General features: G+C 35.9%; 1 protein-coding gene across 10 annotated transcripts in view; it reads left to right on the top strand.

Moving 5' to 3' along the window:
* The window catches only part of LOC121412155 (neurobeachin-like), a 102,895-nt gene that overhangs the window by 61,263 nt on the left and 26,624 nt on the right, over positions 1–15,008 (top strand). For 3 of the 10 annotated variants that reach the window (XM_041605079.1, XM_041605071.1, XM_041605064.1), the window contains 10 exons: positions 402–594; positions 2,019–2,283; positions 2,668–2,840; positions 4,375–4,572; positions 5,443–5,543; positions 5,928–6,081; positions 6,832–6,873; positions 8,263–8,446; positions 8,721–8,881; positions 13,465–13,500. In XM_041605079.1, the coding sequence (XP_041461013.1) occupies positions 402–594; positions 2,019–2,283; positions 2,668–2,840; positions 4,375–4,572; positions 5,443–5,543; positions 5,928–6,081; positions 6,832–6,873; positions 8,263–8,446; positions 8,721–8,881; positions 13,465–13,500 (1,507 nt within the window). Of the gene's footprint in view, positions 1–401; positions 595–2,018; positions 2,284–2,667; positions 2,841–4,374; positions 4,573–5,442; positions 5,544–5,927; positions 6,082–6,831; positions 6,874–8,259; positions 8,447–8,720; positions 8,882–13,464; positions 13,501–15,008 lie in introns of all 10 variants that reach the window. The other 7 variants (XM_041605105.1, XM_041605089.1, XM_041605110.1 and 4 more) reach the window with 6 other exon arrangements.

The following is a 15,008-nucleotide window of genomic DNA, read 5'->3' as shown; positions in this document are numbered from 1 at the left end:
AAAAAAATTAATTCATGTAAAGCAAAGTTTCAGTGTTTTCTTTAGAATATGTCTTCAAATACTCTTTCCATAAATATATCTTTGCTAAATGAATATAACATACTTTAGAAATATAGAAATCTACAGATGCTTCTCTAATTGAGTAACTTGTATTATCTGAATGTTCCTATATTTTGCTGAGCATTGTGGGCACCTCTAATAATGATTAGCAGGCATGATAGCTGATGAGAAGAGGAAAATGTACATACATGTGCAAGAAGTCGGTCATAACTAACTTTGGCAACAATGTTTTTAAGTGCTTAAAGCCATCCTTGATATCTGAAGCATTTATCTTTCTTTTAGAAATTTAAGTGTCAATGTATCAGCAATTCCAGTCATTTTTGCCTTTGCTCTTTTTGTAGAATCCTTCTGCAGTGTTCTGTCTGGCAGGACTGGATGATCTCTCTCTCCTATATCTACCCCAAGAATGAGGAAGAGAAGAAGGTATCCGAGATGGTGTACTCTCTCCTACGCATGCTCCTCCACCATGCTATGAAGTATGAATGGGGAGGATGGAGGGTATGGGTGGATACCCTATCTATCTTACATTCCAAGGTAAGGATGTCAAAGGTTATAGGGTTAATATTAAAAGGGATACCTCAAGAATGAGGAAGAGAGGAAGGTATCTGAGATGGTGTACTCTCTCCTACGCATGCTCCTCCACCATGCTATGAAGTATGAATGGGGAGGATGGAGGGTATGGGTGGATACCCTATCTATCTTACATTCCAAGGTAAGGATGTCAAAGGTTATAGGGTTAATATTAAAAGGGATACCTCAAGAATGAGGAGGAGAAGAAGGTATCTGAGATGGTGTACTCTCTCCTACGCATGCTCCTCCACCATGCTATGAAGTATGAATGGGGAGGATGGAGGGTATGGGTGGATACCCTATCTATCTTACATTCCAAGGTAAGGATGTCAAAGGTTATAGGGTTAATATTAAAAGGGATACCTCAAGAATGAGGAAGAGAAGAAGGTATCTGAGATGGTGTACTCTCTCCTACGCATGCTCCTCCACCATGCTATGAAGTACGAATGGGGAGGATGGAGGGTATGGGTGGATACCCTATCTATCTTACATTCCAAGGTAAGGATGTCAAAGGTTATAGGGTTAATATTAAAAGGGATACCTCAAGAATGAGGAGGAGAAGAAGGTATCCGAGATGGTGTACTCTCTCCTACGCATGCTTCTCCACCATGCTATGAAGTACGAATGGGGAGGATGGAGGGTATGGGTGGATACCCTATCTATCTTACATTCCAAGGTAAGGATGTCAGAGGTTATAGAGATAATAAAAATAATTATAATCATAACATTGTGACTAATAAAGTACCAAATCCACTGTGAAGGGTGCTCATGGCACCAGAGGTAATTAGTAAATAAGTAAATTTCCAAGGAAGTCTTGAAGAAACTTAACCGAGATACAGGTTTTGATGTCTTTAGGAAAGCTGGCGTTCTATATTGTGGGGCTTGTGTGAGCAATAGATCTTTTTCCCCCCAAGTTCTTGAAATTTTTGGAATGATAGAGATCAGAGATACTTTCGGCCTTCTCTTTGTAATTCATTCTCAATTTCGGAGGAGGGAGGGATGGAAGGTATGGGTTCATACCCTGTCCCTCCTTTATTCCAAGCTAAGAATAAAAAAAAAGTATGAGTGGTCAAACGTTACAATTGACTGCATGTACATGTACGGGCTTTGCATAATGTTTCATCATGATACGGGGGATGGGTTGACACCCTGTCTTTGGTCATTTCAGGATTCGAATGTAAAAACAGTTCAAAGGGTCAAAGGAAAGGTGACAAGGTTATAATGAAAAATCTAAGAATCAACTTGATGCCGTCTCATTTTTTTTCCAAAAGTGGGGGATATGAAGCCTATAGTCAACATTCTTGACAATCTATGAATATAAATGTTTTTGTATCATAATCCGGAGGAAACAATATTGACTTTTATTTTGATGACATTGGCCTTTCCAGGTATCCTTTGAAGACCACAAGAATGACCTCCTGAAGGCCTACACCCACTACCAGAACCAGCAGAGTGAGGATGGGGGCAGCCCTCGACGGATACCGCTCAACATCTCAGAGGCCGTAGCGGCTGGTGCCAAACTACCCAGGTCGGGCCAACCAGACCATTCCATCAGCGCTCTTGCAGCGATGACCGGTGGGGATGGGCTGGACTATGAGGTTGTGGAGGATGACCCTAACAATCCGTACCCACCCCGGGAAAGGATGGTGACAGGTATTGTATGTTACTCTTGTTTGTTTAGTGATATAATGATGATAATAATAATAATGATGATTATGATGATGATTATTATTATGATGATTTGAATAATGACGATGATGATGATGATGATGGTGTTATAAATTTGATAGTAATCATTGAGATTTGCCTCTTGAACATTTATAATGCTCAAATCCATCATGCGACAGTCTCGGCCCTGACATGTTATTAGCCAGTCATATATGGACAACCAACGTTAGTAGCGCTCAACATGCTCAAGCATAGTGTGTACCCTATGGAGAGTAGCAAATGTAGATTAGAGATAACAGATTGGGATGATAGAGAACCTGCTCTGAGTGTTCATCTACCTTTTAAACCTTATCTCCTTTCTAAATACAGAAGCTGAGTTGGAAAGGATACGTCACCAGCAGGAGGTAAGGTCCTTCTTGAATGATGTGATTGATAGAGTTGTCTCCATGGTGGAGAAGGAGGAGCCAAAGGAAACAGCAGAAGGAGATAAGGCAGAGGCTGTCTCTACTGATGCATCTAACAGTGCTGATGGCAATGAAGATGTAAGGATCTATGCTCTCTCTTTATTTTCCCTGTTTCGCGAATCTCTCTATTATCTTTGATATTTCTTTCCCTCTCTCTCTCTCACACACTTCTTTACGCTTTTGTCATTGTTGTTAATGTTCTCTCTCCCTGTATCTTGTTTTTATTCTCTATCTGTTTTCTCTTTTCACTTATCCATTTTCCTATTACTTTCCTTTGTCATTTGCTATCTTTTTTTTCTTATGCCTCTTTGTATATAATTCTTATACAGCACGTCCCCAAAAAATGTCCCTCTGATACGAGGCTGAATTACTTCCAAACTTGTAAATTATTCTCAATTAAAAGTGGGGATATAGGAAGCTCACCTCATGTTCTAACTTCTATAAACATATTTTTGGTCTTGCTTCAGTGGTTTTGAATACACAGTCTGTTATGTAACAATGGTGCTTTCAGCCCATTCCATGTTTACATGCATGCAGCACTGCTGTATGTTCTGCACTTTCGAGCATTATCATTCTGACCAGGGAATTCCCTGATCTGATCAGGGAAATCTTCTTGATCTAACCAGACTCATCAAATCACAACATTGATCATGTTCAGAAGGGCAACAACAGTGTTTGACAGTTTATTTCATAATTGATAATGGGAGATGCACAATGGTGGTGACAACAGGTCATGTCTCTTTCATGCTAAATTCAAAGAATATGGCATTCCTGTTTCATTACCTTTTTTTTTGCTTAATAATTTACTGAGGTCAATTTAATTCAATGTACCCTTTTAAATGAAAAAAATCTTTTTTTTTTTTACTGGTAAAGTTCCCTTAGGCATAGTGTAACTTGTGGATTTCCCTTCATTGGTTGCCTTATTTTACTCATCCATCATTCATAATTTCTTTCAAGTTGGTGCACTAGCTGATTCCCCATTAATCATGTTAGTCATTTAACAAATTTCATTTTATTTTGTGTTTCTTGTCCTTCTGAACATGCCCAAGTTTATGATTTGAAGAGTCTGGATAGGGAAGTGTCCATGCTCAGATCCTGGATGTAAAAATGGGGGTTAACGTGCCATAGACAATACAGAAATACATCAATGCTGCAAACTTGGAATGGACTAAAGTGCACCACTGTTACGTAACAAAGTGTATATTCAAAACCGCTGAAGCAAGACCAATGAAATTTTTGTAGAAGTTATGAAATGAGCTTTCTACTGCTGTACATTTCATTGAGAAAGCTACCACATTTTTTAAATAATTGGCCCTCTGTCAGAGGGATAATTTTTTCGGGGACATGCTGTATAGTGTTCTGTCTTTCTTGTTAATCCTCTCTGTACCTCTGTGGGCACCCTTGTCTCCTGCTTAATCTTAAATCATCTAAATCATTAATTTTTCCCTTGAAGATAGGGAACCTACAGTAGCTATGCCAGTGATACTACATCTTGTCAGGAATACCCCTGTTCATGATATGTCAGAAATCCACTCCCCAAGAGCATTACACAAATAAGTGGATTGTTTCTTTGATGCTTTGAACAGAGATTTTTAATTTTTTTTACTATCAGACTTCCATTGTATCGAAGGACAGTCCAGCCATCCTTCCTCTTGCTAACATCACAACCAACGAACAGATTCTTCAGGCTGCTGATTATACCACCCAGGTACCCCTAGAGGAGGAGGTTAGACAGATGGAGGCTGGAGCCAGTGGTGGAGGGGGTGGAGACACACCCAGCCAGAGGGTCTTTAGTCCAGGACCACATCAGGTAATCATTCTAGTCTCACTTATAATCTTACCCCATTATCCGTTTACCTTAAATTAGCCAGTGGTGGAAGGGGTGGAGACATACCTAGTTAGAAGTTCTTTAGTCCTGTGGTCCGTTTCATATAGCTGTTCGTAAGTTAAGAGCGACTTTAAGAACGACTGGTGATCCTTTCTTACGCGCTAAACCATCGCCAATGAATAAACCATTTACCCAAAGAAAGGATCACCAGTCGTTCTTAAAGTTGTTCTTATCTTACGAACAGCTTTATGAAACACCCACTTGGACCACACTGAGTATCGATGCCAGAAGTTAAGCGAACTACATGTACCTCACCTTAGTGTTTCAAAAACAGATTTATCATTGACAACTATTTCAAGCTTCTGAATCCTTTCATTTGATTTGATGAGAACAAATTAAAATTGCCTTATGAATTGACATAGTGACTCTGAAAGGTTTACCAGTCGCTAATCTTTGAGAGAGAGAGTGTCGCAGAACATGGAAATCCCTGTCAAGTTAATTGGTTATAAGGAAATCGTAATCAATTTTTTAAGAACAATTATCATTGACTATTTGATGAAATACGACCCAGCATTTGATTCTATAATAGACAATTGAATATGATTGAAACATAACAATTAATTTACAATACATTACATTAGGGTCAGTCTTACTTTGAATATTACAATCTGCTTTGAACTCATTTTCTCTTTTCTTTGTACATATTTATTTTGTTTATATTGTGTCAGTTAAAAATGTTTATATTTTGTCAGATAATACTAATGGGCTATATTATGATACATTGCCATTAAAAAATGTAATAGTTGTGTAACACACATTAACTTTTCTTCCTTTCTTTTTTTTTCTTTGCAGGCTCCGTATCGTATCCCAGAATTCCAGTGGTCCCATATGCATCAAAGGATGATGTCTGATCTACTGTTTGCTATTGAAACTGATGTGCAGGTTTGGAGAAGGTAAGGATAGAGAAAATAGTCAAGGGATAAATTCAAAGATTGATGGATCCATAAGGTGTTTTCACAAGTTTAAATGACTGGATCAATTGGTTACTTGACAAATTTGACAGTATGGCAATTCCCTTAAGTAGGTACTCTCGATCCCTTGTATGTGGGACCTTTCTGAAATGATCTGTCTCTGTTTCCTAGTTTATATGAAGAGTTGTAATGCTCTCAAATTGTCATGCCAAAGGCAGTTCATGTGGTGCAGTGAGAATGGAGAATAAAGGACGTCAGACTTACAAAAATGTTGATTATTGTGTGGAAATCATCAGGAGATGAAATGGGTTGAACCTTAGTAGAGATCAGCGCATTAACCAAAATCTGTATTATCTTCCTATATAGCCACAACACAAGGACAGTGATAGACTACGTCAATGCTGGAGAGAATACTATCTTTGTTCAGAATGTGACCCAGATGATCTCTCAAATCATGGATGTCCTCATCTATTCCTGTGGTGGCATCCTACCTCTCCTCTCGGCTGCAACATCAAGAAGTGTAAGTCTCTACAATTGATACAATCTTATGCAAATTGACAATGGTTTATAGATGTACAACCTTACAATAGTTATTAACTTGTTATTGATAAAAAAGTAGAATTTTTTTTTCAAAATTGTCATTAATTTCACACTTGAAGGTACTTGCTAGAACGATATATTTTTGTCACTCATAAGCTGCGTATAAGAACGATTGATCAATTTTATGTCTGTATTTTTTAACCATTGTGTGCAGATTCTTGTCACATGATAAATGTGTTATAAGTTCATGATACTTTTTACTATGAGCTTTTGTTGCATCATTTTTTTAAACCTTGAATTGACAAGATATTTTTGAACAATAGTAAATAGTTAACCAAAATATGTTTGCATAATTAAGGTTCCATTACAAAACTTTTGCCAATCATAACGCAAGAAATTATTGCTCTTTGTAAGGAAAAAAAAAGTCTTGTATGATATTTAGGCATTGCATAGCCTTTGTTTTTGTAATCCTTTGACACAGGGAGTTTGTGTTAGATATAATCAACCTCCATATTCCACTGTTGTGTTCCTTAATGAATTTAGAATATACTCTCAAGGAGTATAGTATTACTTTATCTTTAATTGTCTCTTACTAATAATGTCACATCTATCCCTTTCTGTCAACAATTTGTGTGATGTGTGACCATTGCATAGCTAGATCGATTATAGCAGTCATATTTTACATCGTGATCTACATGTATGTGTCTTCCATTTTCCTTCCTCTGTACAGCTATATGATCAGCCTGATGTCATCATGCTACCACTATTCTATGTAAACTTTGACCCTTGACCTTTGCACCTTGGAGCATTTCAGAATCTCACCAATATTGATATTTTTTTTAATTATTATTTTATTTTGAATTTGATTTTTGCCTGTTTTCAGTAAGATTTGTAATGAGAAGCAGTGAATAGCAAGTTTTTCATGATTTTTTGTCATCTATCATGAAGAAAAATTCCAAGGAAACAAGAATTTGTACATTTTTTCTTTCTTTGATAACTATGCATGAGACTGCACGTTAACAAATAGACATTTTCATTTTTTTGATACAACCTTTATCTTTTAATTTGGTTTAATTATATTTTGACAAGTAAACTTCTGTTTTCCATTGGAAAATCATTTATTTTTCAGTATCAACTAACCCATTAACAACATTACTAACATGCATTAGATGTTGACATGATTTAATACAGTTTCAAATTGCCATTGGAGTTTTATGATATTATGCTTCATTGATATAATTTATTCAGCAGGAAAGTCATGTTAATAATGAGGAGACATTTTTTTATATTTTTCATTAGAAACCTGCAAAAATTGCCTGCATATTGTAAAAATTCAATTGGAAAAATACAGAGACACTGTTGCTTAATTCTGGTATTGGTGACCCTTTTGCAAAACCAATTTGACATGACAGTTTCATTTGGTATGGCACTAGGCTGCATTTACACGAACCTGATCAAGCAAACTATCTGTAATGTACATAAATATTTTTAGGCCCCAAATACTCAATAATCATTTCATACATTCAGACCTGCCGTTATTTTTTGGATAAGGCTTTGATAAGGTCTGTATGTTTTAGTTATCATGTGCAGAATGGTTTATATCATTTTCGTGGAGGCATGTGTATTACTATGGAGATGATGAAAGTAGACATTCGGCTGGAGCTAGTGTTAATATTACACAGGGTCAGTTTGAAATAATTGTTAAAAATGTAACATACACAAAATGAAATAATCAGCTTAAAAGTTTTATTCAAAACAAAAGGTAGAAACAAGCATAGTAGAACTTATACAAGTCTAAAAGATAACACATTGGGGCAATTCCATAAAATAATCAACCGTTTTGTACGTCCGTCCCCCATTTTTCTCAGGTTTTACTTCACTTCATATACTGACCAAGTCATGGTCATTTGAGAGCATTACAGACTGTCAAAAGAACAAGAAATCAGAAACAGAGAATTTCATGAAAGTCCCACGTATAGGGGGTCGGACGTACATATTTTATGGGATTGCCCATTGAAAAAAAATAATTAGAGGGAGGCTGGGGAAAGCAAGGGCCGCCAAAGGCAGGTCGGCAGGCAGGATGTAAAATGAAAGTTTAGATTCATTTACATTGAATGAGAGAAATAATTCAAACCTTTTTCATGTTGATGTTTTCAAGCAGCAGCAAGATCCTGACATCGTTGAACCTTCCCAAAACCTCCCCTTGGATGTTGGCATCTCATTCATCAACCGTATCATGAACCTTGTCGATGTCCTGGTCTTTGCCAGCAACCAGAACTTTGGAGAGCTGGAAGCAGAGAAGAGCGTTGCTAGAGGAGGAATCCTTAGGCAATGTCTGCGACTCAGTAAGAATCTTTTACTTTGTGTTGGTTCTGTAGTGAAGGCAGATGTTCATCAGAAATGATCATCTTTAATAGATTAATATTCGAGTGAAATGACTTGCATCCCCCCCAAAAAAAACCCATGAACAACAAACAGTAGTTGTAATATCTTAGTAATCAATTGGATTTTTTGGTCTTGCGAACCTTGAGCTGTTAAACCAAGTGAATTTATGGCAAACTGTACATGGATATTAAATGATATTTTTAAGGATCTCCTGTGTTTATCTTCCATCCCTAGCATGCTTCTGTGCAATTCGCAATGTTCTGGAGTGCCGTTTCCGGATGCATCCTTCTCCGTCATCCAGTACAGTAAGTCTCAACAAGCCTACTCCGGCTGAGCCTAGCACGCCTACAGGCAGTATACATACACTCATCCAGGCTACACAACCATCCCCTCGGGTGAGGAGTTACACCCATAATCCATTCATATCATTACCCCACTACCATTCATATCATTACCCCTATTTCATTCTTATCATTACCCCTCTATCAGGCATATCATTACCCCTCTTTCAGTCATATCATTACCCCTCTACCAGTCATATCATTACCCCTCTACCAGTCATATCATTACCCCTCTACCATTCGTATCATTACCCCTCTACCACTCATATCATTACCCCTCTACCATTCATATCATTACCCCTCTACCATTCATATCATTACCCCTCTACCAGTCATATCATTACCCCTCTACCATTCATATCATTACCCCTCTACCATTCATATCATTACCCCTCTACCATTCATATCATTACCCCTCTACCATTCGTATCATTACCCCTCTACCATTCATATCATTACCCCTCTACCATTCATATCATTACCCCTCTACCAGTCATATCATTACCCCTCTACCAGTCATATCATTACCCCTCTACCAGTCATATCATTACCCCTCTACCATTCATATCATTACCCCTCTACCACTCATATCATTACCCCTCTACCATTCATATCATTACCCCTCTACCAGTCATATCATTACCCCTCTACCAGTCATATCATTACCCCTCTACCAGTCATATCATTACCCCTCTACCATTCGTAACATTACCCCTCTACCAGTCATATCATTACCCCTCTACCATTCATATCATTACCCCTCTACCATTCATATCATTACCCCTCTACCATTCATATCATTACCCCTCTACCATTCATATCATTACCCCTCTACCATTCATATCATTACCCCTCTACCACTCATATCATTACCCCTCTACCATTCTTAACATTACCCCTGAACCATATCATCTTTCTTTTTGTACATATCTCATCCCCTTTCTCTCTTCCCTCATCTTCCATGCTTTCTCCTTCCTGATTTTTCTGTCGATCTGTATGTATATATGTCTGTCTGTCTTCCGGTCTCTCTCTCTCCCTCCCCATCCATCCTTCCCCTTATCTTTCTATTTTATTTCTGCTTTCCTCTCCCCTTTCTCTCTGTCATCCCCTCAAATCATTATCCTTCCTCATCCACCTCTCTCTCTCTCCCTCTCTCTTTCTCTCTGTCTATTTGTCTGTCAGCCGGTCTTCACTATCCTTTCTTCCCCCATTGTCTATTCCTAGGCACTTCTCTCTTCCCTAACTTCCTATCGTGTTATTTTTTTCTACATACATGTACCATTTTCATGAGTTTGATTTCTACTGTGAAGTTTATGTTGGTACTCTACCAGTGGATGTAGCATTCCATGTAAATGACATTGGAATTTCAATGCCATATTGTTTGTTTCATTTATAACATACATTACACCATGATACATATACATGTTCCTTATAACCATCATGAGGAAATTTCAGTTCAAATTTTAATAGCATGTTTGATTGTGATTTCATATGTATCCACTTGGAGATACATGTATGTGCATGAGAAATATATCCATTGCATTATATGCTATTCTTTATTATTTTCTTTAAGTTTTTCCCCCTAAAGAAGCAATTAGAAAGATTGTACAAAATGTTCTGAATAATTTGGGGCTCAATTACCACACAGTAAATTTGTCATGTCACAAATACACACAAATCCTGGATCATTCCAGAAAGAGTGATTCTCTCAAGTGTAGAGAAATGTATGGCTTAATTACATAATTTAATCAATTAATAATCATAATTTATCACAAGCATTCATTCAATTCTATTATTTTTTTCACAGAAGATTTGAAAAGAATAAAATAGTGTAATATTCATCATAGAAATTGTACTTAAGACCTGTTGCATATAACTAACCATTGATATTAACTTCCTTATCAATAGTAAAATACAAAAACCATTTGTTTGGTTATTTTCAGCTGTTTAGCAAATAGCAATGTTACCATGGTAATTAGTCAACTTGTCAAAAGTCTGTGCTGTGTCTAATAGCAGGAATCTTGCTATAAAGGTGCTATCTGTCTTTCCATGGCAGCTTTTTCAGCATTTCCCATTATTTTGTCTATTATCAGGCATGATATTATCCTGTTTTAAATCAGATTTTTTTTCCCCAGATTTTTATCCCCAATTTAAAAAAAAAAATTTCCAATCTTTTTTTTTAAACGTGAAATCATTGCCCAAGAACATTATCATGCTGTTTTTTAATGCATATTTAAGTCAAATGATAAAACTGTCATGCTGACTCACTTTGAAAAATTACTTTTGATTTCTTTCCTATGCAAGAGCTTGTTACCCCAACCGGGGTGCCTCAGACTTCAGTGGTGACTTAGCGACCCTTGGCTATTTTTAAGATTTTTAGAGGGGAATATTAATGCCTGTATTATGAATTATAATAATTGGTAATTAATGCAACTTGCAGGATTACTTAGGGAAAGACGTGGCTCTGACTTTTGACAAGGTGCCTAACTAAAATCTAATAGCAGCTTTTACCCAGAGACTTTTTCCTTTTTTCCTTTTTACCTTCCAATCCTCCAATTTCTTCATAAACTATTACAATGAGGTATTGAGAAAAATGCTGTAAAATCCCCATGCGGCAAAGCCATAGATATGAATAATTGATTATGATATGTGACCAGTCACCAAAAAAACAACAACAATAAGTTGCCAGGAATTTTTTTCTGTAACTAGCCAAAATAGTAATTTGGTCTTTAAAAGTAAAATTAAAAAAAATATGCTTATCTAAAAGAGGAGTTCGTCTTCATACCATCAAAATTTCAAGTTGTAAATATGAATAAAAAGACAACATACAAAATTACAAGAGTTCTTTTGTAACCATTTTGGGCAGACTGCTTGGAAAATTCCTTGAGATTGCACAGTGTGCACACCTACCTCATGCTTGAGTGATCCCTGAGATTCAAACCTTGTTTTTTTTCAAGTTCTCATTGAATTTCTTTATGCATTCAATCAAGTACTTGTGTGGGATTTTGTTTAATGAATTAAAAAAAATATATATATATATATATATATCGTTTTTAAGCTTAGGATATGTGCATTTTCAAGCTCAATGAAAAACTGAAAAAAAAAAAAAATCATTTTTGGTGACTTATTGTTGGTTTTGGGGTGACAGGTCACATATTGTCAAGGAACTTTAGTTTTGTGGAACAGGGTCTACTACACTGATGATGGCTATGCATGATGTGCATGCAAAACAAGAGGGGCTGCTTACATGCAAGCTTTGAGAGAAGATCATTTTGGGAGGCTGCATGGCATGCTGCATGCAGGGAATGTGATAAGATTAATTTATCCATTTTGATTTGGCCAGGAACCAGATTAAAAGTTAGGGAACATTAGGTACTCATTCATATCACCAGCCATTTTTAATTAAGGGTATTACTTAAAATTACCTTTGTTTAAAAGAATCCCTAAAAGAACACATTGAATCTGAACATAGAGAAACTGTTCACTTGGACACACAGTAGGGTGCATATGTTGATAATATGATGATATTTTTCATTGACATTGAAACAATTATCAAAAAAATGAAATTCAGTTGACTACAAAATGCAGGAGTATTATAGAAACATTATTCTCCATTTTGTACCAGACCAAGCAATTTAAAATTGCCCCTTATATTCATCACAATATTTTTTTCACTTTGTAATGTGAGTCAGCAAGGATACAATGAGTCATACATGTATATTCTTTTATTGACATTCATAGATTAATTTCAGTGTATGGTACTTTGTTATTAACATGTATTTTCAGATGCTAAAAAGTCTCCCCCTATTGTAAATTTTTAATATTTGCATTCAAAATAAACATTTTGTAACCCATTTCAAATTGGTTTAATAGATAGAGAGCTGTCATTACAAGGCCCATAGATTCCTTATGAGACTAAATTTGGTCTTGAATAATTGACATAGCAAAGCCTTCCATACCCCAAATCCCTTCATCATCAACCAGTGTTGTTCCTTTTTAAAGATAACCTTGTTCCTTAACACAGAACCTAGGTTGACGTCCATCTTATTTGTGTATGGTCTAATGGCTTTAAACCATTAAAATTAAAATCCATAATAAAATGTAGGGGTTTATTTGAAGCAGCTTGAAATATCACCTTTCCAAGGAAAAAGGGGAATAGGAGGGTAGTGGGGAGGATGAAAATAGGGAAATTGTCAATGCTACATATTACAGTAAATCCAATATCATGAATGCTTTTATGATAGTGCTATTTTTAACCAACCTATCATCGCAAGTTGTTACCTTCTTGATGAAGTCAGTGGTCCATTTTGAAGCCAAAAAATATGTGAGCATTGAAACTAATGAATATTCTAAATTTATCTTTGCAGTTTGGGAAAAATTTAATTTTCCTAATTTGTCTTTGAAGAAGAACCATTTGATATTTTAAGCCATCGGACTCATACATGTCCATCCCAATGTAGCCCCTTGTTCTAGATTTTCCCTTATTCATTGTGTGTCACTACTATTCATATACTTCCTGCTCTAATTTCCTTGCTAGCCCAAACATAAATTGTGATTAGATAATGTCATTTTTTTTGTCATTAAACGCTAATTTCTGATTGGTTAATATCGTCCTGTTCACACCTAATATTTAACAGGCCGCCACTAATATCAGGCTCCCCGGTTATATGAAGGTACAGTGCATGATTTATCTTTATAGATTTTTATTCTGCTCCTCTGCATATACTCAAGCAGAAATGTATCTCTCATTGTGCCACCTACCTGAACGCTCTCATCTACTTGTTTCCTTATGTCCCCTCGGGAAACTGGCAAACCACTTTCAAAATGTGTCCTCCACATATCTGCACCACATCACCTGTTTTTGATAATTGTTCAGGTTTGATCGCATATAACTTGTACTATCTTGTAAATCTGTGAACCCTCTTAAATATTTTGTCTCTTGAATCTTTTTTTATTTTATTGAACTGATTACACTCTCAAAGTGATGCCTTTTTTACCATTTTTAATACCCCCTCAAACATTATTTTGAAGGAAAAGCAGTCTCCTGACTAAATATATAAAATTAATGATCTTTAAATCTTGATTTGATTGTGAAAGACTCGAGTGCTTGTAAGCATTCTTGTACTTACAAAGGTGTATGGAGTTAAAACATGGACAAATCAGTTGCAAAATTATGGATAGCTAAATGTGACAAATCTTTATTGTATGATATGATCCATGTGTTTACCGGCCCAAGGTTTGAACTTCTCCATGGTAAATAGGTTCATTTGAAATCATTGGCAGAAGGTTTTCGATAGTTTGAGTATAAAAACCCCGACCAGTTTAATGTACATTATTTGTGTCACAGATATATGTTACATTTGGCTACTCATGGTTAAATAAGTCACTGATGCAACCATGCTTTGACTTTAATAAAATATCTGGTTTGATATGTTTAATTTGGATACCTTTTGTGTGAACAAATTGAACAGCAGTAAATTTGTTGTTCAGAGTTGGCCTAAGCTGTGGGCAATACTCAATATTTGCATATTTTTTGATGCAATGCACCAATAAACTTTGCATGCTTTCATCATTTTACTGTTTTATATATAAAAAGTGATCATCACTGCCATTCACAATCACCATCTCATTTCTATAATTACACTGTATAAATGTAACTCTATATTTTGCATCAAGTATGTCTGTGGAAATTGGCAGATTTGTCTGTCAAGATTATTGAAAAAAAAATTATTTAAAAGGCATGACACTTTTTATCAGCTTAAAGTATTCCACTTTCTTCATTTCTTATAAAAAAAAGGTGATGGGGCCTCTAAATTGTGAAGAAAAACTGCATTGTTTTTGTTTTGTATTTTTGCTATACACCTGACCTGCATCTTGCCCCTCAGTCATTACTTTTCTTGTTCATGACTCATTTATTGCTTAGTTTGATAATGCGGATATGCTTTGTACAGGAACTAACTTGTTCCAGAAGGTAATGAGTTATGGTGAACAAAAGGCTTCTCTTAATATTAAGTTTTATCGTGGCTATCAACTTCAAAATAGTTTTTTTTTCTTCATATTTTATAAAATAAAATGAGTTTAGTTTTATATTTATATATTTCATAGTTTAAAAAAAGATGAATAAAAAGCTGTCTAATTACTCTGTAAAAATACAGTTATGAATCTAAAAATGTTAATGTAA

The sequence above is a fragment of the Lytechinus variegatus genome, chromosome 1 (genome assembly GCF_018143015.1).
Source record: "Lytechinus variegatus isolate NC3 chromosome 1, Lvar_3.0, whole genome shotgun sequence".
NCBI classification, from domain to species: Eukaryota; Metazoa; Echinodermata; class Echinoidea; order Temnopleuroida; family Toxopneustidae; genus Lytechinus; species Lytechinus variegatus.
This window is presented reverse-complemented; position numbering and strand designations above follow the sequence as displayed.